The sequence below is a fragment of the Cucumis melo genome, chromosome 6 (genome assembly GCF_025177605.1).
Source record: "Cucumis melo cultivar AY chromosome 6, USDA_Cmelo_AY_1.0, whole genome shotgun sequence".
NCBI lineage: Eukaryota > Viridiplantae > Streptophyta > Magnoliopsida > Cucurbitales > Cucurbitaceae > Cucumis > Cucumis melo.
The window spans coordinates 34,327,086-34,353,863 of record NC_066862.1 but is presented as its reverse complement, the minus strand read 5'-3'; the positions used below and the strand labels follow the sequence as shown (position 1 = coordinate 34,353,863).

At 31.4% G+C, this 26,778-nt stretch overlaps 1 protein-coding gene across 1 annotated transcript; it reads left to right on the top strand.

The window, feature by feature from the left end:
• Positions 1 to 13,588: 13,588 nt before the first annotated feature.
• LOC103501620 (gibberellin 2-beta-dioxygenase 8-like) lies at positions 13,589 to 24,457 on the top strand. The gene is made up of 4 exons (XM_008465231.3): positions 13,589 to 13,741; positions 15,000 to 15,481; positions 21,665 to 21,986; positions 24,004 to 24,457. Exons 2-4 carry the CDS (start codon positions 15,024 to 15,026, stop codon positions 24,253 to 24,255), a joined length of 1,032 nt encoding a protein of 343 aa, XP_008463453.3. The 5' UTR covers positions 13,589 to 13,741; positions 15,000 to 15,023; the 3' UTR covers positions 24,256 to 24,457.
• The last annotated feature ends 2,321 nt before the right edge of the window (positions 24,458 to 26,778 follow it).

Genomic DNA, 26,778 nt, shown 5'->3' with positions numbered 1-26,778 from the left:
AAGCGTGAAGTTATTATTCATCTTCTTTTTCCTCACAAACCCTAACCCTAGCCGCCACCCCTTGCTCTGTCGTCGCCGCCGCTGAGTCTGTTGATTTCTTCGTCACTATAAAGCCATCATGAAACCCGAGGTCCCCCTTGCATCGTGCGTCTTGAGCTGGAACGGTTTGAGATCAAAGTTCGTCGTGCGTCATCTCCTCCGTCGTTCCATCGCCTCTCACCGCACCGTCCGTCTGTTCATCGCGGCCCGTCTTTGATCAACCGTCGCAATGCTCCACCATCGATCAAGCCAAATGAAGTCGCACGTCGAGCCAATCCTCCTCCAATCGAGCTGTTTCACATGTCGTTTCCTTCATGAGTCGTATCTTTGTAATCCGAGCCGTACACGAAGTCCAAACCATTGTCTGGCTGCGAGCCACGCGTACGAGCCGACCCCTTATACCAGAGCCGCCGAGCGAGCCGTCGAGCAAATTTCCTCCTTTAGCTGAGTCACGTGAGCCACCTTTCCCCTAGTGAGCTAAGTCGAACCACTTTCCCTATATTTTGGTAAGTTTTGGTTGGGTTTTAAGTATGTCCAATAAATATTAATTTTTTGTCCTAAATAAAATTAATATTGGAGGACCAAAAATTAAGATTGAATTTAAGTTGGAATTTACTTTAACTTAGATTATTTTTCTAGAAGGATCGGTTAGATTTAATTGGAAGTTATGAGCTGTGAAGTTTTCCCAACCAAGGATAAATTGGATTAACCTCAACTTTAGGTAAGTTGAACTAAATGGTTTTTGGATTTTTAAGCAAATGTTAAGTTATTGATTTTAGTATATTTCTCCCTCTTACTACTTAGAATTTATTCTTGGAAAGCTTGACTGTTGCTGTTAAGAATACTTTGGTTAAGCTAATCTCTAGGTAAGAGATTCTCCTACAAGACTCTCGTACTGAAGTTAAGAGTTTGCATGTGGTTTTCCTATTATGCATTCATGTAGCTAAAATGCACAATGTATTGATGACGTATGATGATGACTGATAGTTATGCCTAAGTTATGTTAATGATGATGACTAATTACGTGAATGTTGATGCATAAAATATTAATCTCATGATTAAGAACATTATGATTAAATTTCATGTCATGTTTATGATGTTATGATGTGCTACGTGCTATGGATAGGGTGTTTTGTTAGCTTTATCTATTAGAATCGTACCCACATGGATGTCCCTCAGGATCACACCTTTTTATGACTGTGTGGTCCAACGGGATTACCAGTCTCATGAGATGTTATGTATGTGAGTGGTCTGACGGGATCACTTACAACCCGATTGTCTTAAGTGTTTCTTTAGGTTCACTAAAGACCAGTTTGTCCTAGGTGTTCTTTCGAGTTCACTAAAGACCAGTTTTGTCATAAGTTTTCTTTTGGGTTTACCAAAGACAAGAATGTTCCTACGGGATTATTAGATTGCATGTGTTCGAGAACGTGCTAGTTTAAAGGTACTTCTTTACAAGACTCTAATGGAAAATTAACAGACACCTAGCAGGACTAGTAGTAGGTCCTTTACTGAGTATATGTTTATACTCACTATTTCTATGTTTAATCTTTTAGGTAGAGGTAAGGGTAGAGGAAAGCTAACAAATGACAATAAGTGACCTTGACGTGCCATAGAGAAACTTTTTGCTTCCGCTTTTACTTTGCAGTTATGATTTTAGTATTCTCTGGTATTCTTTGACTATTTTTCTTTAAGAGTAGATAAAGCTCGAATTAGAGGTTTATTTTAGATGTATTTCTACATTACTTATTTATTTATAATTTTAATGAGTATTTGAGGTTTTCAGTAAAAGATAGTTTTATTTTTCATTTTATTTAGAGAGTTTTTATTTTCCTTTAAGTAGTAATGACCCCAGCTTAGTATAAAGAGTTGGATCCTTACAGACTCACTGCTAAACTTTTCTCATTGTAGATATATTTCTCTCACAAATATAGACCAATACCAGTAACTTAGTCCTTCACAAGTGTTCATAACACCAGCTGGGTCAAATTATCGTTTTACCCTTAGGTTACTTCTAGTCCCTAAATACTAGTACTTATCTAATGAACAACCTGTTTATGGCCTAACCACTAGACAAAAACCCTCTCGTGTCGTAGAAAGGGTAGGACCCTTTGTTCAAGTCCCTAAAGACACCATTTAAAGGAACACTTATCTCTACCTACCCTAAAATCGGGAAGAAGCGAATTTCATCTTATGTGATTATGTTCCTAGCTCCCCACTCGGTTTTGTCCCTAAAATGATAAGTATATTGAGTCGACAATCTGACCACTCTCACTCGTACAAATTAAAGAATAATTCCTCGCGAACAAAAGTTTATAATACATTCAAGATTAAGACTAAGTTACCTTGGTCATCCTAATGAAATAGAAACCTAACTAATTAACGAAATTACATCTAGTGGTTACTATTTCGTAGTTCGATTTATGCAAACTCATTGCATAGGATACCTTCACTTGCATGTCACCTACATGAACACGCTGGATCATTACGTGTGTATCAAATACAAAATGAATCGTATCTATAGTGTTACCAGGATAAGGTACCAAATCTTATCCCTATACTATAGACCCTTTAAGTTGTATCTCGAACATTAATCCCTGTATGTCTTGACATACTGTTTAAGACTCATAAAAAAACTTAGGATGTTATTTTATTGGATATAGGTTATTAAGACAAAACTAATAATATAATCAATAACACTTATTGAAATTATAATAATATCTACGAGTTTTAGGACATAAAACCCAACAACTAGGTCTTTGGTCACGTAACTACTGAGTCCTCGTTGACTATAAGTTTTTCTATTGCTTGTTCAAGTGTAAGCGAAACAATAGGTTTTTCTAGATAATCCAAGGTCGAACACAGGGAATTGATATCAAACATTAGTTCTAAAGCTTACTCTTTCATATAGGCGGTATTAAAATAACTATACAGTATAAAGTAAAGTGTGTCTAAGCTAAATCTACTATCTATACTAGAGCTTTTACAAAAGGTGATTAGAATGGTGGCGAGATGGAAATGTGAACTAACTTGTGTTAAGGAAATGGTAAAGGAAAATCTCTACATTGTAAGTGATTAACTTATGCGATAAGCCCTTATGCGATAGAGATCAATTAATGAGCCTTTGATTAAGGCGAGCACCTTTCAATGCCTTAAACACCACACTTTCTCACCTCTCAGGATTCAAATGACTAAGTTTCTTAAGTGATATATATCTAAGAGTTGTTGCTTACAAGACTTACAGTTCTCTTTTAAGGGTGCAACCTCTCGGCGCCAAGTACCCACAGTTATTCTCCTTTCGGGACACAAATGTTGGAAGTTATATCGCCAAGGTAGAGTTTGTCTCCAAACTCCTCCTTGCGCGCATTAGCTATGTCCTTGCTACTTACTCTCTCGAGCAGTTGGCGACAAGCACTGACTATACAAAGGAATATAGCTCAGGTAACGCAATATACCTTATAAGTTAAACTACTTATCAAAAACTTATCACTAACCTAAACTACTCATAACAAATTGACAGATGAATAGTGAAGGAATGTTGGATTGAAAGTGGATAAATGTGCAATGTATTAAAGAAAGTAGGCCTTAGGCCACTGTACAAAATGAACAATATATATTACAAAAATAAAATACAAAAATGAGAAGTAAAGGGAATGACAAACATTACAAGTTAAGGGAAAGGGGAATGGTCGAATATTTTCTCCAACCTCTCTCTAAGCTCTCACTTTATAGATTGATCGGAGAAGAAGAAGAATATGCTTTTATAGATGATGGAAAGGCTAGTCCTTTCCACCATACCTCTAGGTTGTGTCCCATTCAGGTAAGATTGGCCGATCCATTCAGATATCTAACTTCTCTCGAGGTCAACCGCTTTATCTGGTAGATATGAGGTCTTTTATAGGCAACTTTTGACGGGAAACTTCCATTCTTCTGATAGTGTTAGCACTGATTGTAGCCTTTGTTAAGTCACATCAACCCCAACTACCATTCTTGTGTTCTATTGAACCTTCCTTGCGTGATGATGTCGTTCCTCGCCTAGAGATGTTTCACCAAACAAGGTTCCTATTGTGTAGCTTTTGCACGTGCTCCTCTATGATTTATTATGTCTTCTTTTATCTAAAATCCTATGACAAAACACTGAAAACAGGGTAAAACAGGCATGGAGACTTATGTAAGTTGCATTCTCTAATAGTTATGAATTTGCATTAGAAGCTACGTGTTTTGACACATTTACTTGTGTTTTGGTTCCATTGTTCTACCTAAAAGTCCATAATAACTTGTATTTCTAAAAGTTATCAAGCATAAGCAAAGAAAACCAATAAATAAAAGTAATCTCTAGTTCTAAATTGAAACATATAGAACCAGTGGAGATGTTTGCATTAAAAAAAAAAAAAAAACCTCTTTTGCTTATCAATCTATAGTTCTAAATTTCTACAAATCTTTATAGGAAACATGTTTAAAAATTAAAAAAAGATACACCCTACCTAAATTTGTGGCATAACCCTTCAGTCATTGTTTATCGTTCAACATAACATCAAATTGTTGGGGTTGATGCCCTAAATCTCGTGGTCTTGTAGTTTGTAAGTATATTGTATATATTATACAAACTTTTTATTTATCCAATAAAATAAAGTATTTTATTTTATTTTACATTTAGTTGTATTAACCCACAAAACCAATAAACTAACATCCGATCTTATCTTCTGTAAATTAAACATGTATGTGGAGACATGCAAATGGATCATGTTTAAGTGATAACCTAAATGGTCTGTAGTAAATGGATAAGACTATATACCTTATCCTGGTGACACTACGACTACAGCCTGCTTTGTAGTTGTTATAATTGTTCTAAAGTGCTACAAATGATTTGACCTTAACCATTCATGTCAAGACATGAGAGCGAGGGTATTCTATACAAAGAGTTTGTATAAGATCGGACCATGAAATGGATAGTCTCTCTTATTAACACTTTTACTAGTTGACACTACATTTCACTAGGATGACCATAGGTGACTTGACCTGAACCTTGAGTGAGTTGTGAACTCCTGCCTATGAAGGCTGTCTTTTGATTTTCATGGGTGAGAGTGACCTATATCGTCGACTCAATATGCTTACGATTTTGGGGATTCGTCTGATTGAGGAGCTTAGAACACAGTTACACAAGAAGGAATTCACTCATTCTCTATAGATAGAGTAAGTAGAGAAATTGCTCTCTTAAGGGCTGATTTCAGGACTTGAACAATGTGGCGCCATACACTCTCTTAGCTCGAGAGAAGTCCAGTTATATTAGGACTATAATTATTGTTCATTAGAGGAATCAGTGGTACTTAAGGAGTTAAATGTAACTACAGGGGAAAAACGGTAATGTTTGGCCTAACTATACTTACGAGCAATTTGTGAAGGGTCACTACACTGTTGATTGGTTATATCTAATAGACACAAAAATATATCTACAATAAGAAGAGTGCAACTATTAGTCTTTAGTGGAATGACTAATAGCTAATGAATAGAGATTAATTAATTATTAATTAATTAAAGAGTTTAATTAATTAATCTCATATCATTGGAGCTTCAATTTATAGGTCCATAATGTCCCCTTGTTAGCTCAATAAGGATAAACGATACAATTAATATAATGTATTTGCAAATATCAAGTTTTTTTTAGAGAAATTAATATTTGAATATGATTCAAATAATAATAATAATATGAATAAGATTCAGACTATAGGATAAATTAATAGGGATCCGATTCATATTAGCACTATATATTATACGAGAGATTTAAACCATTGCCTATATTATATATGTTAGAATATGAATTAAATTTATATTAATTTTTTATTAATATATATATTTAATTAATAAAATAACTCCTACATGTAGAGAGTGAGGGAGTTATTTTGATAACTTCCCTCTATCTCTCTTAAAGTTGGTTAAGATCACTCGGAATTCTAATTTGCTTTGCTATCTCTTTTTTGGACGTTCTTTGTGTTTCAAAAAGAGAAAAAAAAATCTCTCCCAAATTTTTCCTTCACCAAAAATTACAGAAGTCCCACAACTCTCTGTAGATTCTTTCCTTGAGAATAACGAGGAAGACCTCATGGTGTTTTTAAAAGCTTGGAAGAAGAGTTCTTTTATTTTCTCTGAATTGTTGTTCTTGGGTTTTACAAATTGAATTCCATTTGCACGACGTTCATATGCTTCCACTTTGGAAATTCCATTCCTTCACAAACAACTTTAGACAAAGTTCTCCCTACAACATTGCATGAAATTACATTCCACAAATCTTCATAGGAAAGGACAAAGTAAAAAGAACCAGAGTAAAAAGTCTCACCAATACCCAACATCAATCTCACTAAAACATTCAACGAAACTCAAAAACTCCATCAACCCACATCAAATATTCAAACCTAGAAGAGCAATCAGAACTAAACTCACCATCATTGCCAAGAACATGAAGAGCGATCACAACTCATTCCAAACTTTTGAACATAACAAAAACAGAAATAAAAAAGTAATATTGGGGGAGTAAAAAAAAAAGAAAAAGAAACCCACTAATGGAGAAGGAAATTAAGAACAAATTTAAAGGGTTTATATTTAGGGTTTTAAACTTTGAATTACCTTCAACCAAGAGATCGTGATAGAGAGGAAGAAAGAAGGGGTGGCAACAGCGGACAGAGCGGTCACTAACGACAACGACGCACCGACATTAGCAACGACGACGACGCCGACCCTGACAGCGGAGTAGCAGTCCTAGCTCACTCCTTTTCTACCCATCCCTTTCTCCTTCTTCACAAATCTGTGAAGAGTGAGAGTTTTTTAAAGGCTAAGTCCCGACGCTTTACTTAAAGCACCGGGAGTTCTTGGATATATCTTGGCGCTTTAAGTAAAGTGTCGAAAATTCTTAATTACCTCCCAACATCTCAATTTGTGCATCGGGAGAGGCCCTAACTCTCGACGCCATATCTCCTTATGGTATAAAACAGCGTCGGGAAATCCTGAATTTCTTATAGTGCATAAGGGAAATAATTTAGATCAGGCTCAATAGAAATTGATTTAAGGATTTAAACACATTTTAGAAATCTTTTCCTTTCGGAAACATTTTATAAGAAGGTCGCTCACTGCCACAATCGACTTGCTCTTTCTCCTAGCTTCCTCGACGAGTAGTCTCCTTGCACCCTTTGAAATCCCTATCGGAAATAAGCTCGTTCTCTGTCTTTGAAATCTCATATACTTCCCCAATCCTTTCTTAAACAACTCAGGGCACAAGCAATTTCAAATTGATCTGAGTTTCCTCTATTTATAAGTCTTTCCTAGTGGATTTTTTGATAAGAAATGATTACCCTTACCAGCGGCAGGAAGTGACCCAACCTCAGAACACCACGTGTCTCTGTCCAACCATTATCCTGAACTATGATTGGGCGGCGAGGTCTAATCAATCGCTAGCCTATTAACATTAAGGTTACGTCACCATTTCTCGGTGAAGTAGCTCAAACTGTTCTGCCATTTGTTGCGTAACTCTTTTTGTGAAGAGACCTTCCATCGTACACTCTTTTTTTGAAACACGTCTTACCAACAGAAGTCTCTTCGCGCATTATCCCTACTATAGAACCTTCATAGCATTGGTGGTATACAATTAGGACCTTATACTCTTATATACGCAAATACAAAACTTGAAATTTTATACACCAAACCTCTCAACCCTAACAAATTTTGTGCCCACAAATACAAAGTTATGATCCCATCATTGCCTTAAACATAAAAGAGATCTCATTCCAAGATTTAGTTTGATTGTATGTGTTGGGACCCTGTAACGACCCAACTCTTTATACTAAGTCGAAGCCATTACTAATTTTAAATAAAACAAATAAAATTTATAAAGTTTGGATAAACATGAAACAAAACCTCAAAATTTAAATTATTTAAAAGCCAAATCAAAGTAATTTGCGACATGTATAAAAATAAAATCCTAACTCGGGCCCTTTATAATTTTAAAGAAATAAAATAACAAATAAGGTATAACTAAAATGCAAACATTTAAGGTCTAAACTCGAATATAAAGCGGAAGCAAGAGATCCCTATGGCTCGCCAAGGTCACTTCTGGTTGCTCGCCAGCTTGCCCTTGCCCTTACCCCTACCCCTGCCTGAAAAAAAATGAAATGGAAAGAGTGGGTATAAAATACTTAGTAAGGGACCCACTACTTGTCCCACTAGGTGCCTGTTAACTTCCTATTACAGTCTTGAAAATGATACCCAATAACTGGCACGTTCTCGAACACGTGCAACATGTGCTCCCGTAGAAACAAAATTTGGTATTCAGTGACCCGTGGGAACACCTAGGACAAACTGGTCTATAGCGTACCCGGAGGAAACACTAAGACAATCGGGCTGCGAGGATCCCGTCGAATCACTCAAATCCTATCTATATCAATGCCAGACTGGCGATCCCGTAGGACTACGCAGTCCTAAATAGGTGGTGATCCCAAAGGACACCCATGCAGGTACAACTCTAATAGGCTAAGCTAACATGCACCCTAACCATAGCATACACATAACATAGCATTATCACGTCATCATGTCACATCCTATCCTCATGCCACATCATCATGTCAAAATATATTATCATATCAAACCACAACATCATGTCATATCATATCATCACATCAAATCACATCATTCTGTCATATCATATCCTCATCAAATCACATGTCGTTATGCAGTCTAATCACATGTTGTGATCTTTTAATTCTACCGTAGGGCTAGTAGTAGAATCTCTTACCTGGAGATTTGTTCAAACGAGTTCTAACAGCAAGAAAAACACGCTTTCCAAGCCGCAGGGTCCTAAATAGTTAGAAAACACCAATCTTCATAACTTAAGCATTAAATGACCAAGGACTCAAGAATTCAGTTGGAATAACTCACCCGAGGTCGGGGTTACAACGAGATGACCCTTAACTGGAGAAATCTTACGCTCCACAAATCAATTGATCCAAGCTGTCCTTTTAAGAGAAATAATTTAATTTAATCCAAATAAATTATTTAGGTTCAAAAGTTTTAAGCCTTTGCTGGGTATGCCAAAAACCCAATCAACTTACCAAAATAGGTGGGGAACGAACCAAAATAGTCTTGGCGGCTCAAAAAGGTTAGCAGCTCGGGTGGAAGTAGAGAATTTGGCTCGGGGATGGCGTACGGCTCGCGCGCGTGCTCGGTTGGAGGGCAGCTCGACTTCTTCGTGCGCGGCTTATGGAGGCACGCGTGCGGCTGGCAGCTGGCGGCTCGGCTTCACGCGATGGAGAAAACGCGGGCGCGCGGGTCGAGTTTCGGGTCGAAGGCAAGGCGCGGCTGTCGGGTCGGGTACGCGGATCGACTGTAGCCGCGGGTCGGCGAGCGTTTTGCTCCGGAATACTCGGCTGGCGCTGCTCGGCTGTGCAACGAAGGCAGCGGCGACCGGCGAGGCTTCACGATGGGCGACGCTCGATGTGCGACAACATGGCTGAGCGAGCGGCTAGGCGATGCGGCTTCGCAGACTTCGATTCACACGTGACGACTGGCGCGGGGACGGAAACGCTCGGGCAGACGACGGATCGATGGGGCTCCACGTGAATGACTTGTAGACGAGCTGGAGCTCGACAGTGCGGCGAGCTGCGGTCGACGGTGGTGGCGACGATTAGGGTTTCACAAGGAGGAAGGATTTTTGTTTACTTTATGCATGGGTCCCAAGGCCTACTTAAACACCATTAAAACTAATATTAAATTCCATTTTTCTTTTCCTTAATTTAATTCAAAACAATCAAATCTTCTCTCTCTTCATTTAAAACTCCCAATCTCCTTAAATTTCAAAATCAACCAATCACATCACTCCCTTTTACAAGTATATATATTTTTTTCCAAATAAAATATCACATTATCTTAAACCAAAATAATTCAATTTTTCTCTCCCCTCAACTCAATTATCTTATGTTCAACAAACAACCTTACCAAATTTAATTATCCAATTCAAGAAATTATTTTATCCTCAAACTTAATTAATCACACCACCAAAATTTCATTAATAACTACACTTAAGATAATAAAATTAAATTTCAAATTTTGGAGCGTTACAGACCCTGATGACTTCTTAGCAATGAAAAGCAATTATTTGTTTAGGCTCAAAAAAGAAAAAGAAAAAGAGACAAAAAAAACAAAGAAAAATGAACATATAATTATGGATAATAAAATTAAAAAAAAAAAAAAAAAGGTACCAAAATCACATGCATATGGACTTCCCACAAGCCATTAATGAACAAAATTTGTTTTGTTTTGATATCATAAGTCCGATCGAAGCCGACATGGCCATTCCCATTTCACACTTTGGAATTAGAATTTTGCAAAGTATATCTTTTTTATTTGTTCAACGCGTTGGACATTGGGAAAAATTGGTACCTTTTCACAAAACATTAATATGTTTTATTATGATTTGTTTTCTTTTAAAATGTGATGAGGCCTACATATGTATCCATGCAAATTCTCATTTCACATCAAACTTAAATGTGCCGACTTCCCACCATAGTTATTATTTTTTCACTCAAAATATCAATGGAATAGTACATGCCGACTTCTACATTTCAACCTTTTCATCAAATTTACCCGTATATCTTTATTTTGTGTAAATCTCATTACAATTTTTAATTCACAATTCAAACCTACTCTCTGTTAGGTATATCATAAACATATATCAGCGGTCATATTTATAATTATATGTGATAAAAGGGATGAAAGAATTATAAAACTTTAATGTTGTGGACCAAAAGAGCAGTTGAAGCGTCGCTGTCTTCTTGAATTTGTGCTCTATCTTTATAGTAGGTACACGATGTTCTTGAAAGTACGATAGGTTCTTTCGATCTAGAATTTCCACAAAATTACAAATGTGATGTTAAGATGAAAGAGTGGACTTTGACGGTTACAGTTGACCGACCATTAATTCATCAAAAGATCATTTTGAAAGAAGGATGTAATAGGAGAAATTTTTAAATAAGCTACTAATTAATAAGTTTGGATTAACGATATTTTGTGAATATAATTGATATGATAAAGTCATAATCTAGATTCACTCTCTTATATGTTAAACCTCAAATGATCTACTTATATGTGTGAAAATATTGGAATATGAAAACAAAATTTTCATTTCATTTTATTAACCATCGATAAATTACATTAAAGATATCCACTAAAAAATTCAGGCACACATTCATCTCATCTCATATCATTATTATTTCTATTATTACTAGACTATTCTTAGTATTAAACAAATATACACAGGTTTTTAAATCTTATTTGTATCTCAAGTTTGTTGAAGTGTGGATGGAAAAGTATTTGATTAAAATTTTAAAATATATCTAAAGTAATAAATAAGGATCTATAATTTTACTTTCAATTTAAAAATTAAGTAATTTTGTTTATGTATATGAGATACGTAAAAAAAAGGTATTTCCATGAAAATAAGTTCAATTATGCGCCATCAACAAATTAAAGAGCTATAATTTGAAAATGCTTTAATTTTATGAACCAAAAGAGTAGCCGAAGCACTTTTGAAAATTGAGTTTTGTTGAGGGGTGGGGGTCGAGGGGTTAGTTGTATATGTTTGAGCTTTCTTTGATTTGTAGGTTTGGGTTACGAGGGGTAGTTTGTATGGGTTAGTTTTCATAATGTTTTTGCTTGACTTTAATTTATTTTTATTGATTTGGTTTAAACATTAAATTATTTTGCAAAATTGAGGATTCTTATATGTTTTGCTTTTAATTTTGGATTTTCTAAATTTTGTAACAATTGATGTGTTTTACTTGATATGGTTGTAGGTCAGAGTTGTTTGAAAATGATATTTACTGATGGTTTTTTTTGGGAGATATTGACTTCGTTTTCTAATTTTGTAATTTAATATATATCATATGGTTTGACAATTGTCTTGTGAAATTTAGATCAAAAAACTGAAAAAGAAATGACACAAGTGATAATAAAAACAAAAAAAATAATAATAATTGTAAAAAGAAAAGTGAAGAAATAATTTCCGATGACACCATCGGGAGATGATCCTTAACTCTCGATGGATTTAGAGAGTCGTCAGGAGTTGCTTCAAACTCCCAACGCCTTAACTTTAATTATACGTCGTCTGAGAGATATGATCTCTCGATGGTGAAAATTGCGTGTCGGGAATGACATAATTGTATTATTCCTGACACTGCAAAGTATGACGTGAGAAATTCATTTTCATATGTGGTTTTTTTCTAACAACCATATGCCTGACAATTCAATATTCATTTGGATACTTTTTCTGATGCATGCGTTTGGGTACATTTCCCAATGACTTCGTCCATCGAAAAATTGTCAGTTTCTTGTAGTGCGCATAAATGTTTTTCTTGATATGTGCTCTTCTATAATAGGTACAGTACGACGAACTCTTTTTATTTAAAGATTTGGCAAAACTACAATTTGTTGTCAAAATGCAGGAGAAGACTTTGATTATTACACTTTGATTGATCAAGCTTCTTCACAACAAGATTCAATTTAGGAAAAATGGGTTTTAAATAAACAACTAATTCTTACTAGTAATATTAGTTTAATTTATACTAGTAGTATGTCACTACAAAAAAATAAAAAAAAAAAAAAAATCTCCCGACACGAAAACAACAGTCGGAAGATACACGTCATCGAGAGAAAGCCCAATCTCCCAATGTCGTATAATAGTAGCCAAGAGTTTTCGTCAAAACTCCTATCGTTGAAGGAACACCATCGGAAGTACCTTTAGGTGAGAATGAAAATGATAGAGGTTCACCCTACGATTTAATAGCAATATCAATTAACTCTACGTACCAAATGTGTGTGTAGTATACTATGTGTATATTATATTAACCCTACACAAAATACTTCGTCTGAAAAATCCAGGCACTTGTCATCTCATAACATCAATTATTATTTCTTTTACTATTAATATATCATTATTATATAATAGAATATACATAGTTCTAGTGACTCCGGAGAATTGATGTGAATTTTCAACAGGCATTTGCCACAAAATTAAAGTTTGAGACATTGCAATAATCAGAGATATGTTTATTTTTTATAAAGGCATATACATTACATTATTTAATTTCTTTCCATATTGCAATGAATTTCTGGTTAGAACCGTACATTTTGTCTTGACAAAATTGAAATAAAATAAAATAAAATAAAATGCAAAGTAAAAGAAAAAGGGAAATTTAATTTAAAGCCCAGTTGGAATACAGCCAATTTAGGTCTTTTGTGACAAGCACATATATGTTCATGATTTGTCTACACAATTTAGAAAGTACTTTTAACTTTGATTCAAACCTTAATTATCATATCATATTATAACAAATTAAACCCTTCTCTTCTCTCTTTCACAAATTTTTCTCTGATAACACACTCAAACGCGTGTTCTTCACTCAGCCATAGAATTTCCCAATCAGAAAATCTCAAGATTTCGATTCTTTCACCTTACTGCACAAGTTTCTATACAATTGCATACATAATATATAATGGTTCCAAAGTTCAAGGCTTAACTCACACTCTTCTCCCTTCTCATTAACATTCAAAACATTTCTCTTAATCTTACTTCAAAATGTTGGTCATGAACAGAAGGCTTGCTTGCATTTTAAGAGCTTTGTGACGGTTATCAAAAAACTATGGTTTTTTGGTACATTCAAAGGTATGAAAAGAGGTTGATCATCAAAATAACATATATGCTTTTAGTTTATTGAGCTAATTTTGATTTCCAAATACTTCTTTTTGTTTCACTTCAAAACACTTTAATTGATCACATATACGTTTGAAGTTCGAGGTTTGGAATTCATATTAACATTTGTGGTATTGAAAAAGAAATTTCATGTCTTTTATTGGTAAGCTTTTCTTTTGCAGCTTCATCCTAAAGAGGAAATTTATCTTTTTTTTACTCATTTATTTTTCTCTTAGACCACCAGCTCATTGTACCTAAAAATAAATATTCAACATATAAAGTACAAATGGAAATGAAATTGCAAATAAATAAAAAATTTAAGAAGTATTTGAGAAATCGAGTTGGTTATTATAACGATTGTCAATAGTTAAATAGTTTGTGTTCGTAATGCAAAATATTTTCGTCTGAGATATAATAGTATATGTGTTTAAGGTACAAACTATTTTAGCACGAGTAAAAAATAGTGAGCACACATTGTAACAAAGAAGGAAAGAGAGGACAAATAAGAAATGACAAACATTGTACCAAATAATACACATTGTTACAAAGATGAACTTAAAATAGAGAGATATTGCAATGAGTTATAGATTATATAGTATTTGAAATTACCAGCTACTATAATTGGAGAACTAAATTTGTAATAAACTATAATAACTCACTCCACTCACTTAACAATTGTTTGGAAAACTGAAATGCAATTAGAATTATTAAAAAATCTGAGAGATGTTGGAGCGAGAAATCGAAAATGAGACATGAATAAGATTGTGAAAGGTTGAAAATTGCAAGAACCTAATGAGTTTAATTTAGTATTACATATCGAACCCAAAATGCTAATCCAAATATATGAGTTTTAGATTACATTACATCACAAACTCTGTCTAAAAAGCCGAGGGTAATGAACAGAGAAAAAGTGAGATGTTTCCATGATGTATGCATACATATCATGCCAAGATAAATGATCGGAAGATATTTTATTGTATGGTTTGGAAAGCATTTAACACTGTCTTTTCTAGAACTTGAAAAAGCTATAAGCTCTTTTTTTAAAAAAAAAAAGTAAAATCTGTGTTGGCTTGTCAATATCTCTTCAAGTACATAAACCTTTTAGAATATATATATATATATATATATTATATATATATATATATATATATTATATATATATAGTTGTTCCATTTCATTTTGTAAATGCTAAAACCTAATTGTGATCTAAACATTATTTTGATGATATCAGTTAATTGGAGTTTGCATCTGAAATATGGAGATTGAACCACCATTGGAAGAAAGGTATAATGAATTGAAGAAAGAGGAATTAAATGGCAGAAGAATTATAGAAGCTGATGAAGAAGCAATAGAGGAATGTGAAGAAGAAATAGAGTTACCAGTGATTGATTTAGGGCAACTAAAGAAGGGGAATTTAGAGAGAGAGGAATGCAAGAAAGAAATAGTGGAAGCAGCAATGAATTGGGGTTTTTTTCAAGTAATAAACCATGGGGTTGCTGAGAAAGTATTGAATGCAATGATAAATGAGCAAAAGAAAGTGTTTAATCAACCTTTTGTTAACAAAAGTTTGAGTGGTAATTTTCTTAATTTGCCTTCAACTCACTACCGCTGGGGTAACCCTGTCGCTATTTCTTCCTCTCAAATCTCTTGGTCCGAAGCTTTTCATATTCCTGTTTTGGAAGTTTCAACCTTGAACCATCACATTACTCTCAGGTATGCTCTCTACCTTACCTTACCCTTCTTCACTTTGTCTTTATTAATTCTGATCTCTTTTGGATTATTATTATCATTATTATTTCTCCTTCTTTTTCTTCTTCGTTTCATCATCTTTAGGGTTTCTTCTTCTTTTCTTCTTAAATTTAAGTGTGTAATAATAAGATGATAGAAACATTAAATTCATCAAGTGATCTTGTGCTACAATCACAATTCATCAAACCATTGGGAAAACAAGTCACAAAGAAGAGAGATGATATTTTGATAGGCTTCTATGATCGATATGCGGCATGATGTATTAATTAAAGAAAAATTAACTGCACTCTTTCCATTATATAGTTAACTTATATCAAAACTATAGTTATTAATTAAGAGAGGGAGAAATAGAAGTTGGATTATGACCCAAATTAAAATAACCTATATATATCCTAAACATAAGCTATGGTTACTCAACTTTATTAATTTAGAACTATAAAATTTCTCCTTAATTGATAATATAAGTGCAAGATTTTATAATATATAAATATATAGATATTAGTCCATTATATGCAGAATAGCTAGAAAGTGTGTGGGTACATAGAACCAATAATGAAGAAAATCTATAATATATGTTTTCTATGTTTATTAAGAACATTCTAGGGAAAAGCTTGATGACCATTGGGATATTTTGAGTGTTTTAATTTGGGTATTATGTGTATAGTAACCATTGCTCTAAACTGAAAGGAGTCCATTTAGTTTTTATTGCTTTTTTAGTTGGAGCTTGCCTCTAACTCTCTCTTCCTCAATATACTCTGTTTATTTTGAATGTACATTTGTATTGGTCTTGGAAGATGATGCAGATGCTAAGAAGACGTTAATTAATCTAGTTGAGGTACTTCGATGCATCTACTGATATCTTTCTTTTAATATCTTGTTCAAATATATGTGTGTATATTTTTTGACCTAGGTCTAAAAACTTTCATCAAAATAACAATTTAGCTTCTAGACTTTTATCTATAGCTTGATACTAAATTGATACAATACTACAACAATGTAGCTCATGAAAAATACCAAGTTCCATAAAGAGATTAGGAACAAATATTTCTGAAACTTTTAAATATTAGATGTTAAATAAATGACAGCTAAATGATGAAATTTTTTTCCAGGGCGATTAACTTGTTATAAATTTAAAACTAATTAGTTTAAATTTTAAGAGAGTTTTGGAACTAAACTGTTATACATTTGTTTGCGTTCACCTGATTATTATACTGTATTATAATTTGTTTAGGTGTGTAGACTAGATAGAAAATAATAAATACCAGAAAAAAAAAGGAAATATTTCATGTGACATCAAAATAGAATTTAAAATAGTAATATTGTTGTTAATTTTAGATTATCATAATAGTTTTAAACTATCGATTATTATAATTGAAACCCTAAACATAAAGCAAATAATAATAGCCTAACTCCACCCACTTTGATGTTTGAGGCCAACACCCGTTAAGAGTCGAGACTTGCAAATTAAAGTTCAGAAACTTAACTATTAAGACTCGCGGTTTAGTAACAATTTTTTGTTTTGGATTTTGAAAATTAAACCTATTTCCTTCCTATTTCATACCATGTTTATCTTTTTTATTACAATAACTGAATTCTTAGCCAAATTCTGAAAACAAAACAAATGTTTAGAAATTTTTTTTTTTTAAATTTCATTGACTTTTTAAACTTTTTTCATGAAGTAAATAAAAAATAAAAATATTATAAGTAAAAGTAGTGTTTATATTTTTAATTTTCGAGAAATAAAAACATAGTTACGAAAGAAAAGGTTGAGTGACTTTGGAGTATTCTGAAATCTGTTTTGGTTGAAAAGGTGAAGTTTTATATGAAGCTGTACTAGTAAAATGTGTTTACTGTGTGCATTTGTTTTGTATTGTTGATCAACACACACTATTTATAAATCTTTGCTGTTCTCTCAAGAATTCTTGAATGTTCTTAAAAACAAGGATTGGTTTGATATATCTCAAATCCAAAAGTCAAAAGCTTTAGTACAGTTATTGTGTGATTGATTGATAACCATAGTACAGGGTTTTAGAGCTACCCTAAACAAAATTCTACTCCTTAATCAATTCTATGAAATCAGAATGTTTTCAAGTTTAGAAATATGTATTTAAACAAATTAATACCAGCTCAATTTTCTTAGATAATTTTTTAAACCTTTAAAAGATGATAGTTTAATTTTAAGTATAAAAAAGACATAAGTAGAGAAATTCAAAGCTATAGTAGATTATATCATAGTTAGAAAAAGTCTAGATCTAGAAGAATAAAAATGGTAAATTGGTACGTACTATCAGAGCTTGAAATTTTAAACTTTCAATTAAATGTTTCTTAAATGTTTAAAATAGGTTAAATCAAAAGTAGGGTTACAAGAAGTTACTACTCTCTTTCCTGTCTCTTTGCTCCTGTTTGCTTGAAAACCAACAAAATCTGCATAACTTTCTACTGTATGAATGAACACAAACAAGGGTATTTTTACTTCTTCAAATAATAAATAAAAATAATACGTAAATATAGCAATACAGTAAATATATACGTATAAAAATATTTATAGATATAAAAATAATTTACTATCACAAAAACTCATATCTATGTGGTTATTTATAGGTAAATAGACATAAATAATAGTGTATATAGATTTTTATATTCTATTATATATTTGTAAATAATACCCTTTTTTCTGTCCTTTGATTAGAAGTTCTCAATTGGATCTTCTTTTTTTTTTTTTTTTTTTTTACCTTTTCACTTGTTTTGAATTCAATGTCTTTCATTTACTCAGTGTAAGTACGTACCAAGAAAAAAAAGAAAAGAAAAGTACTTCTATACAGCTCACTTAACACTTAACAAAAATAATAATATAACTATAGAATGGAGAAAGGTATTAGAACCCCTTGGGATTGGGTCACATGTTTGAAAAGTGGTCTAGGATTGCAAAGCTAGTGGTAGGTAGAAAAGTTTAAATTTTATGTACTTTGTTCTTTGCTTTCTTTTTTCTCTTAATCTTGTAAATTTGAAATGACTTTCAAAAAGTAATACTTTTAGCCTTTAGGTAGGAGTAGGACTTAGGAGCATTACAAAACCCCGTACATCGTGAAGTACTTAGAAACTTTTTTACACTTTCTTTTCTAAATATCTCTAAAATTTCAAAACTCACTTTTTTTTTTCTTTTTGCTTAAGAGTCAAACAAATCTCCAATTTTTTTTAATGTTTTTAATTGGCTAAAATAAAATTTTGTTTTTAATTGAATTTCCTTGAGTTCTTGTAAGAAATGTTAGGTTCATTCACTTTGTGTTTTACAAAAGGTTGTATGCTTATTCATGAAGTGGAGTTGGGATATTCGACAGAATTTGTTTTACTCCTTCAAAACTAAAGTAAATATAAATTTTAATATCATCATTTCAGCAGTTTAGGAGTGATTTTGAATACCAAAATTGATTTAAATCAATTTTAAAATTACATTCAAGTAGGTCATCGAGAAGATAAGGTATAAGTAATACTTTAGAATGAAATATATTAAGGGAGCATTAAAGGAAAGATGTTGGTTATTATAGTTTGTGTTTACAATGTATATTATTTTAGTATGTGTTTAAGATATAAACTACTTTAGTTAGAAAATAAATAATAACACTCTAGCAAAAAATATAGAAAATTATGAATGTAAAACTGTAAATATTGTTGCAAATGAGAATTTTGAGATAGTTTTAAAATTGAGGACAACTAAATAGTATTTACTATATAAAGAGGTGGAAGATGATTATTATAGTTTTAGAATAGTTTTCGTCTCAAACGCTCGTACTTGTTTTCAAATATTTACTTTTGAAATAAATCATTTCAAAAAAAATTTGAAGCTAGTAAACAACCACTTAATATAATTTTTGACATGCTTTAAATGTATATTTTAAATAATTTATTTTTATCAAAAGAGTTTATTAAAAAATATATAATTCTTTAAAATACATCTCTTTTTATCTAGTCAAATCCAAATACCAATCAATCAAATCTACCATACTTATTACTTGGAGAACTCTAGACTACAAAAGACAAAAAAAATAATAATAATAATAAATAAAGAAACATCGAGTCGAAAACATTTCTTACTAAATGACATTTTACACGTACTTCTTTTAATTCTCTCTTAAATTGTTTTAAAAAAATACTTTCAAAATTAAATTATATATCTTTGTAAATCATACACCCCATTATCACATTAAAGTTCATTGAAACTCTTCTTTTTAAAAAAAGAAAAATATCATTTTATTCTTACATTTGTCTAATTTTAATTCAAGTAGTTTTATGAAAACTCAACTTCACAGTGGGAGGACTAACCTATCATTAACCACTTCACATTTTGAAGTAACATGAAATAAAATTGAACAACCAACTTCATTGTAGTAGTTATTTAACCTAAAAAAACTAAATACATATTGCAACGCACTTAAGTATGCACATGGGTACATCCTTAATAGATGGATGAGATCAAAGGAAACATACACCTACATACACACACACACACATATATATACACATATATAAATGAGGGAAAAAAAGAAGGGTTTAGGGTAGGGGTACCCCACAATGACTGAAAGGGAAACAGAGAGTGCATATGGCTAAATGGGCAGTGGTCATAGTTGGACATCACCCCATCACATGACCATCACATGACCATCACATGAACAAGTTTGTTAATCTCGTGGGGGCACACCCCCCCTTTTCTTCCATTATCTTATCTTCTTCTACTTTTTCCTTTTTCTTTCTTGCTTGGTTTTTATGCAACAAATTGATTTTTGGCTTTATTTACTACACTTTTCTTGTCATTTATTGCTTCTTAGATATACTTTGTTTGCTAAAAACATGACAGCTCAAAACTTCCCATTTTCCCCATGTGTCTATTCCCCCCATTACTTTATCAATTTTAACACAAACCAATATTATATTGCTCAATTCTTTTTTGTCCATGTTCATTACAAATACTGCTTTCTCTTTGGTTGGTTGTTTTTCTTTTTTTTTTTTTCTTTTATGTGAAACACATTTTTCTTTTAATTAACGCTTAATTATATACTTAAACAAAGTAATCTTTTCTATATATATATTTTACTGTTTTTATATATGTTAACTGAAGACTACAGAGATTAAAAAAAGAAAAGATAGTTTGAAGTCTCCACCTAAACTTGATGCATCAACTATTATAAGACACTCTACTTTTGGATAACTAATTATAATATACTCCGGGTTTATTTCCGTGTTTGCACTCTAAACAAAAGACACTCCAAACACCCTTTAGTTGTTTATGTTTTAATGTCGTCCTAACCACCTTATTATAAATTATGTCTTCAATCTTTCAAGGAGGGCGTGTGTATATTGGGTTTTGAATGTACTACATTTTATTAAAGAAAGTAAAGGGTTGTTCAAGGCACCAACTAGACAATGGTGGAATGATGAAGTATAGCTCGCTCCATGTTTAGGCACCAACTATAATGTGGTATATATGTACAACTATTTGCTTATAACCTACAATTAAGTACAGTAAATACTATTTCAAGAATATTCTGTAACAATATTTACTATTTGCTACAATATTCCACTCATCTACTCTATTATTTTTGTTATAGTGTTTACCATTTCTTAAACAAACATAAACAATTTACATCCTCAAACACGAACTATTATAACCTAGAATAAAATAGTATATAAACCCCAACCACTAACCATTATAACTACTTGAACAACGGTAAACTATTCATGATTGATCTAGATGTTTCATTTTTATAAATTAGAAGGCTTTTCTCTCATCATTTTGTGTTGATTTTTTGTATTCCTCTAGTGTTTATATTATTCTCTTATATTGCAATGCACAATCTTTCTATCAGGTCTAGATATGATGAGGATGTTATAGATGTGTCAACTTAATAGAAATGTCCTTGTACATCTACTGACGAAATCTCTAACCTCTGGAATCTTTGTTAAAAAAATAGTTCTCTTTTGACAATGAATCTGATCCCAAAGTTGTTTAGATTGGAAAAAACAAACAAATAGTTATCAAACACCTGATCTAAAATTAAATGTACTTTTAATTTATGTGTTAGATGTGTTATATATTTATAATTAATCAAAAGAAAAAGGTTATATATTGGGTTCTGTGTGTGTTTGAGACAGAACAACAATGGAAGGAGTGGTGAAGAAGTTAGGGAGTTTAGCAGAGAAGATATCGGAAATATTAGGGCAAAGTTTGGGGATAAAATCAAATTACTTCAAAGAAAGGTGTGAGAAAGGGAAAAGCAGCTTTAGAATGAACAGATACCCACCATGTCCAATTGCTTCACAAGTCTATGGTCTCATTCCTCACACTGACACTGATTATCTCACAATTCTTTACCAACCTCACATCAGTGGTTTGCAACTCATGAAATCCGCTAAATGGTTCCCTGTTAAACCTAACCCTCAAGCTTTGCTTCTCAACATTGGTGACTTATTTCAGGTACCTCCCCCCAAACACTTTCTTTTTCTTCTCTTTCCTTTGTTTTTCTTTTTATTTTTCCGTTTGTCTAGAAATAACCTTTATAACCCACTTGAGATCCTACAATGTGTAAAGAAAACTTGTAGAATATATTAAATTATAGACAGATATCATGATTGAACCCATCACATTTAGGTAATGCTCCTATTTGCTGATGATGGACAACACTTTTTTTTCTTTTCAGATTTTGGGGTTTTTTCAATGATGTTTAAATATGCAGTTGAGAGTAGTATTAAGAAATCTATAATAGGTTACTAATAACTAAGTGTATCTTTAGCTTTGTTCAGCTTAGGTAGATAACAACTTTGTTTTTAGTTTTCTGATTTTCAAATTTATGCTTCTTTTCTCTTTTGTTGTTTCTGTTATAGCTAGTTTTCACATGTTTTAAAGAAATATTTCAATTCTAAGTCAACTTTTAAAAACAAAAACTAGTTTTAAGAAAACTGTTTTTCTTTGTCTTTTAATTTTAAGAATTAGGGTTGTGATGGGGTACTAAATGAATGTGTAAATTACCTATTTGAAATACCTAGATGTAGCTATTGGTCTCGTATTCTGTAGTATCTAACTTTGTTTCTTAAAAATTTGGTAAAGTGTAGAAATTAATTTATAGGTGTCGAAAGTAATGTATATAATTTTCAAAACTATAAATAAAAATCATTATCAGATTGAGCTGTACATTTCTTAATATACTTTTTTCTTCCTAAAAAATAAGTAGATAATAAAACATCAATCAAGGTGAATGATTATTTTCACCCTTTTTACATTATTAACCAATTGGGGTATGTGAAGATAGATTTTTTTTTTTTTTTTTTTAACATTTAACTAGAGTTTAAACGTTTGACAACAAAAAGTAAATTTCTAAAATTTTGGCTAAAACCCTCAAAATATATTTTAAAAAATGTGGAAATAAAAGAAACAATCTATTGGTGAGAAAAATAAAAGTTTTTTAAAGTATCAACAGGATCACATTTTATAAATAAGTTTGCTTTCCTTTAAATACTACTACAATTATTTTAATAAGAAACAAAAATATTATTGTTTAAAGTAGGAAAAGAAACTTTGGACAGATTGGACAGTGATTTCATATATATCTATTCAAATTTCAATTCTTATAAACTATCTTTGTTTTATTCAACCATTTACTTTTTTAAGCAAAATTTCAAAATCCAATATATATATAAAATCAGGAAAGTTACAAAATTTGTTTTGTTTTTTATAAACTTTGAACAAAATTAATTTTGATCAAAACTTGAACATGTAGACTTTTAGATAGTTTATTCTGACCAATATTTTAGCCACTTGAAATTGTACTGGTTTGGAAAGATTTTGTTAATGTAGGATATCAAAATCTATTTCACTTTCTATGTAATAAAATAAAAGAGGAAAAGTATTTTTATCCACTAGAAACTCAACTCAAGTAAGCCAACAAAAAAGAGTCCTTTGAAAAACAAAATTAGTTATAAGAGTCAACAGACTAATATTAATTAACAAAATCGTTTAAAAGTATATTGGGATGTTTTCTTAGAAAAGATGAAAACTTTATATGTATATACATCGAGAGAGATTTAAAAAAAAAGAAAAAAGGTTGTTTGGGACTGTCAAATATAATTTGGATTATTGAAAACATGAAAAGCGTTGGAATGGTAGAAGAATCAAGGACAAAACGAAAATAGAATGAGGTTATGTTTAAGGACTGTCGAAATGGAATGAATTTGTTATTACATGTTATGTTAAAACCATTGAATCCAAATATAGGTTTTGGATTACATGATGACTCTAAACAGCTACTATCCTAAAGGATAAAGCCTAAGTTGTAATCTTAAAAGATTAATTCTTCCGAAGGATAATATATATAGGAAAAGATCAAAAGGGCACGTAAACTAAAGAGAGCATAATATAAACAAAATATATATCACTAACCTTTGTGACGAGAGAGTAATTAAATGTATAATAATTTGTAGTGATGGGATGGATGCAGGTAGTGAGCAATGATATATTCAGAAGCCTTAAACACAGAGTGGTGGCTTCAGTGGGAGTCGAAAGATATTCATTTGCATATTTCTATTGCCCATCTGATGATGTGATGATTGAGAGTTGGTTGAAACCAAGCATTTACAAACAATTCAGCTACAAAGAGTACAGACAACAGATTGAAAAAGATGTTGAGAAAACAGGCAACAAAGTTGGCCTTTCAAGGTTTTTCTTGCACAATATCATCTTGCCTCATTAATTAGTCTCTCAATATTAATTATCTATCCATTATTATATTAATTCTACCTAACTATTATGAGAGGAAATTAAATTATTAATTCAACTAGTATATAGTTAGGAAGAGGCTATTTGGGTGTCTGTTTCTTGTATCTAATATTTTCAACCTACATATATCACTTTTTTCTATGTTATAAATTTATTATCTACTTTTAAATTTACATTCATATCCAAACTTTTCGCTATTTTTAATTTAAACATCTTCATTTAGACCCCTATTTAGATATTTACTTTCAAAGGAGTTTACTTTTTTTCTTTTTGCACTTAATTAGAAAAACTTATTCAAATACTAGGAAAGGTAATCCAAACATGTTCTTCTATTACTTTTTGGGATGTTTGACCTGCCAACGTAGTTATAAATCAGTTTAATAATTCAACTTCAACAATAAACACTATTGAAGTTTGATTTTTATTGAAAAATTTTATCTTTTAGTCTTTCTCTATTTTGCAGACTTATTGATCATAAACTCCATTTTACAACTTTGCATCTCAAATATAGACTTTATAACTCAAACATATTGACTTCAAACTTTACAGCTTAACTCAACGTCTCAAACAAGTTTTAAAATTGTAAAACTATAACCAAAATAACGAAAAAACCAAGTTGTGATACATATACCCTAGAGTCAAAATACAACATTTAGATTTGTCCTTTTCCATCTTATTTCAATGATTTAGTCTTGTTCTTGAATAAAAAACGAGCGGCAGATCTAGATTTGCATGTTAAAAAAGGGAAGGTTAAATTTGAAACATACTTTTGAAATGTGAAATATTTTATGTTTCTTGAAATGAGCTATACATATATTAAACAAATGAAAAATAGTTTACATACTAGGAAATGAATGGTTTGCTACATGTTTAAATAAATGAAGAATAATTTAACTACTTACATGGAGTCTTAAAGTTGAGACGCTATAGGTTGAGAAGCAAGCATTTACATGTTAATTGTTACTGGACTGAGCTTCTTACATGTTTGTCAAAATAAGGATAAAAAATTAGATTTATATCACTCGGATTTGAATCTCTTCCCATTTTTTTTCCTTCGTTATATTTAGTGCAAAATAAAAAAATGTGTGACAAACTTGTAAAATTCTTAAATTTAAATTGTTATGCACCACAATTTGCCTATTAGATATAGGGATAATTATAATAGATAACAATTTTTAGAATAATTATTAAGTATGTAGCAATATTTTTAGAAAAATTATAAATATAGCAAAGTCTATCAGTGATAAACTTTTACAGTTGATAGACTCTTAAAGTGTAAAGTGTATCAGTGATAAACTAACATTTACTATATGATCTATCAGTGATAGACTCCTATCATGGATAGATTTTGTTATATTTGTAATTTTTAAAAATGTTTCTATATACTTAATTATTTTGAATATAATTGCTATAATTGCAACTATCCCTAGATATAGGGCGCAATTTATTGCTTATATCTCATACTATTTTATTTTTAATTCTTTGTTTTTGAAATTTTTACTTCTTTATTTCCTTAATTTGTGGTTTTCAAATTTGTAATACAAATATTTGAATTCTTAGTTATAATGTTTGAATTAATTAAGCTTTCAAAATTTGACTTAATTTATATATAGCTAAAAAGTAAAGTTTATATGCTTAATTTTTCAAAAGGCAAACTATAGTTGATAGTCTTTTAAAAATATGATATAGCAAATTGTTTTAGAATTTTGTAAATATGGCAAAATTCTCACTTTTTAAAACACTCTTCCTCTTAAAATTGTCCTTATTTCCAAACTACCTTCAATAACTTATTTTTTCCCCTATTTTTAAAGCCCTAATTGTCTCTTATTTATTCTTTCAATTGAAAGCTAATCATTCTTTCTTTTACGAAAAAATGACTTGTTTCTTCGTAATGTATGTATTTCTTATCTCCTTTTTAAGACCATAATCATCCTTTCTTATACGGAAGAAACGAGTTGTTCTTCCTGTCTTGATTTTAGGATATCAATAGTACATTAATTGCAATATGAAATATAATGGTGGTTGATCGGAGTAATTTAACTTCGCTTGTGATTTTTCTCTACTTTCTTCGATGTGTATTTTTAGTTTAATCTAATTTTAAATTATTTGGTTTTATTATTTTACGTCAGTTTTGTTTCGTTTTACTTTGTATCAGTTTTATATATCAATATTGTCGTGTACTTATATTATATCTATTAGTTGGTTGATATGCTTACTACATGATTTTCACTTTTTTCTCAAATTTTATGTTGTTTATTGTAGTATTATCAAGTATATCAACAATATATTATTAAAGTTTATCGGTATGTCAATAAAATGAATCATTATCAAGTTTATAGGTATATATCAATAGTGGATCTAGTGTTTAAATCTAGTGTTGAAGTAGGAGTTCAAGTATATTATTTAATAACTCTCTTCAACTTGTTTCTGTGATTAATTAATCATAAAAAAAACAATTAAAACCTTATGGACCCAAACAAACAGTACTATCGATGTG

Coding starts and splice junctions, on each gene's coding strand:
- LOC103501620 (XM_008465231.3), top strand. CDS start 15,024: ATGGAGATTGAACCACCATTGGAAGAAAGGTATAATGAATTGAAGAAA. Junction 15,482..21,664: donor AACCATCACATTACTCTCAG/GTATGCTCTCTA, acceptor TGTTTGAGACAG/AACAACAATGGAAGGAGTGG. Junction 21,987..24,003: donor ACATTGGTGACTTATTTCAG/GTACCTCCCCCC, acceptor GGATGGATGCAG/GTAGTGAGCAATGATATATT.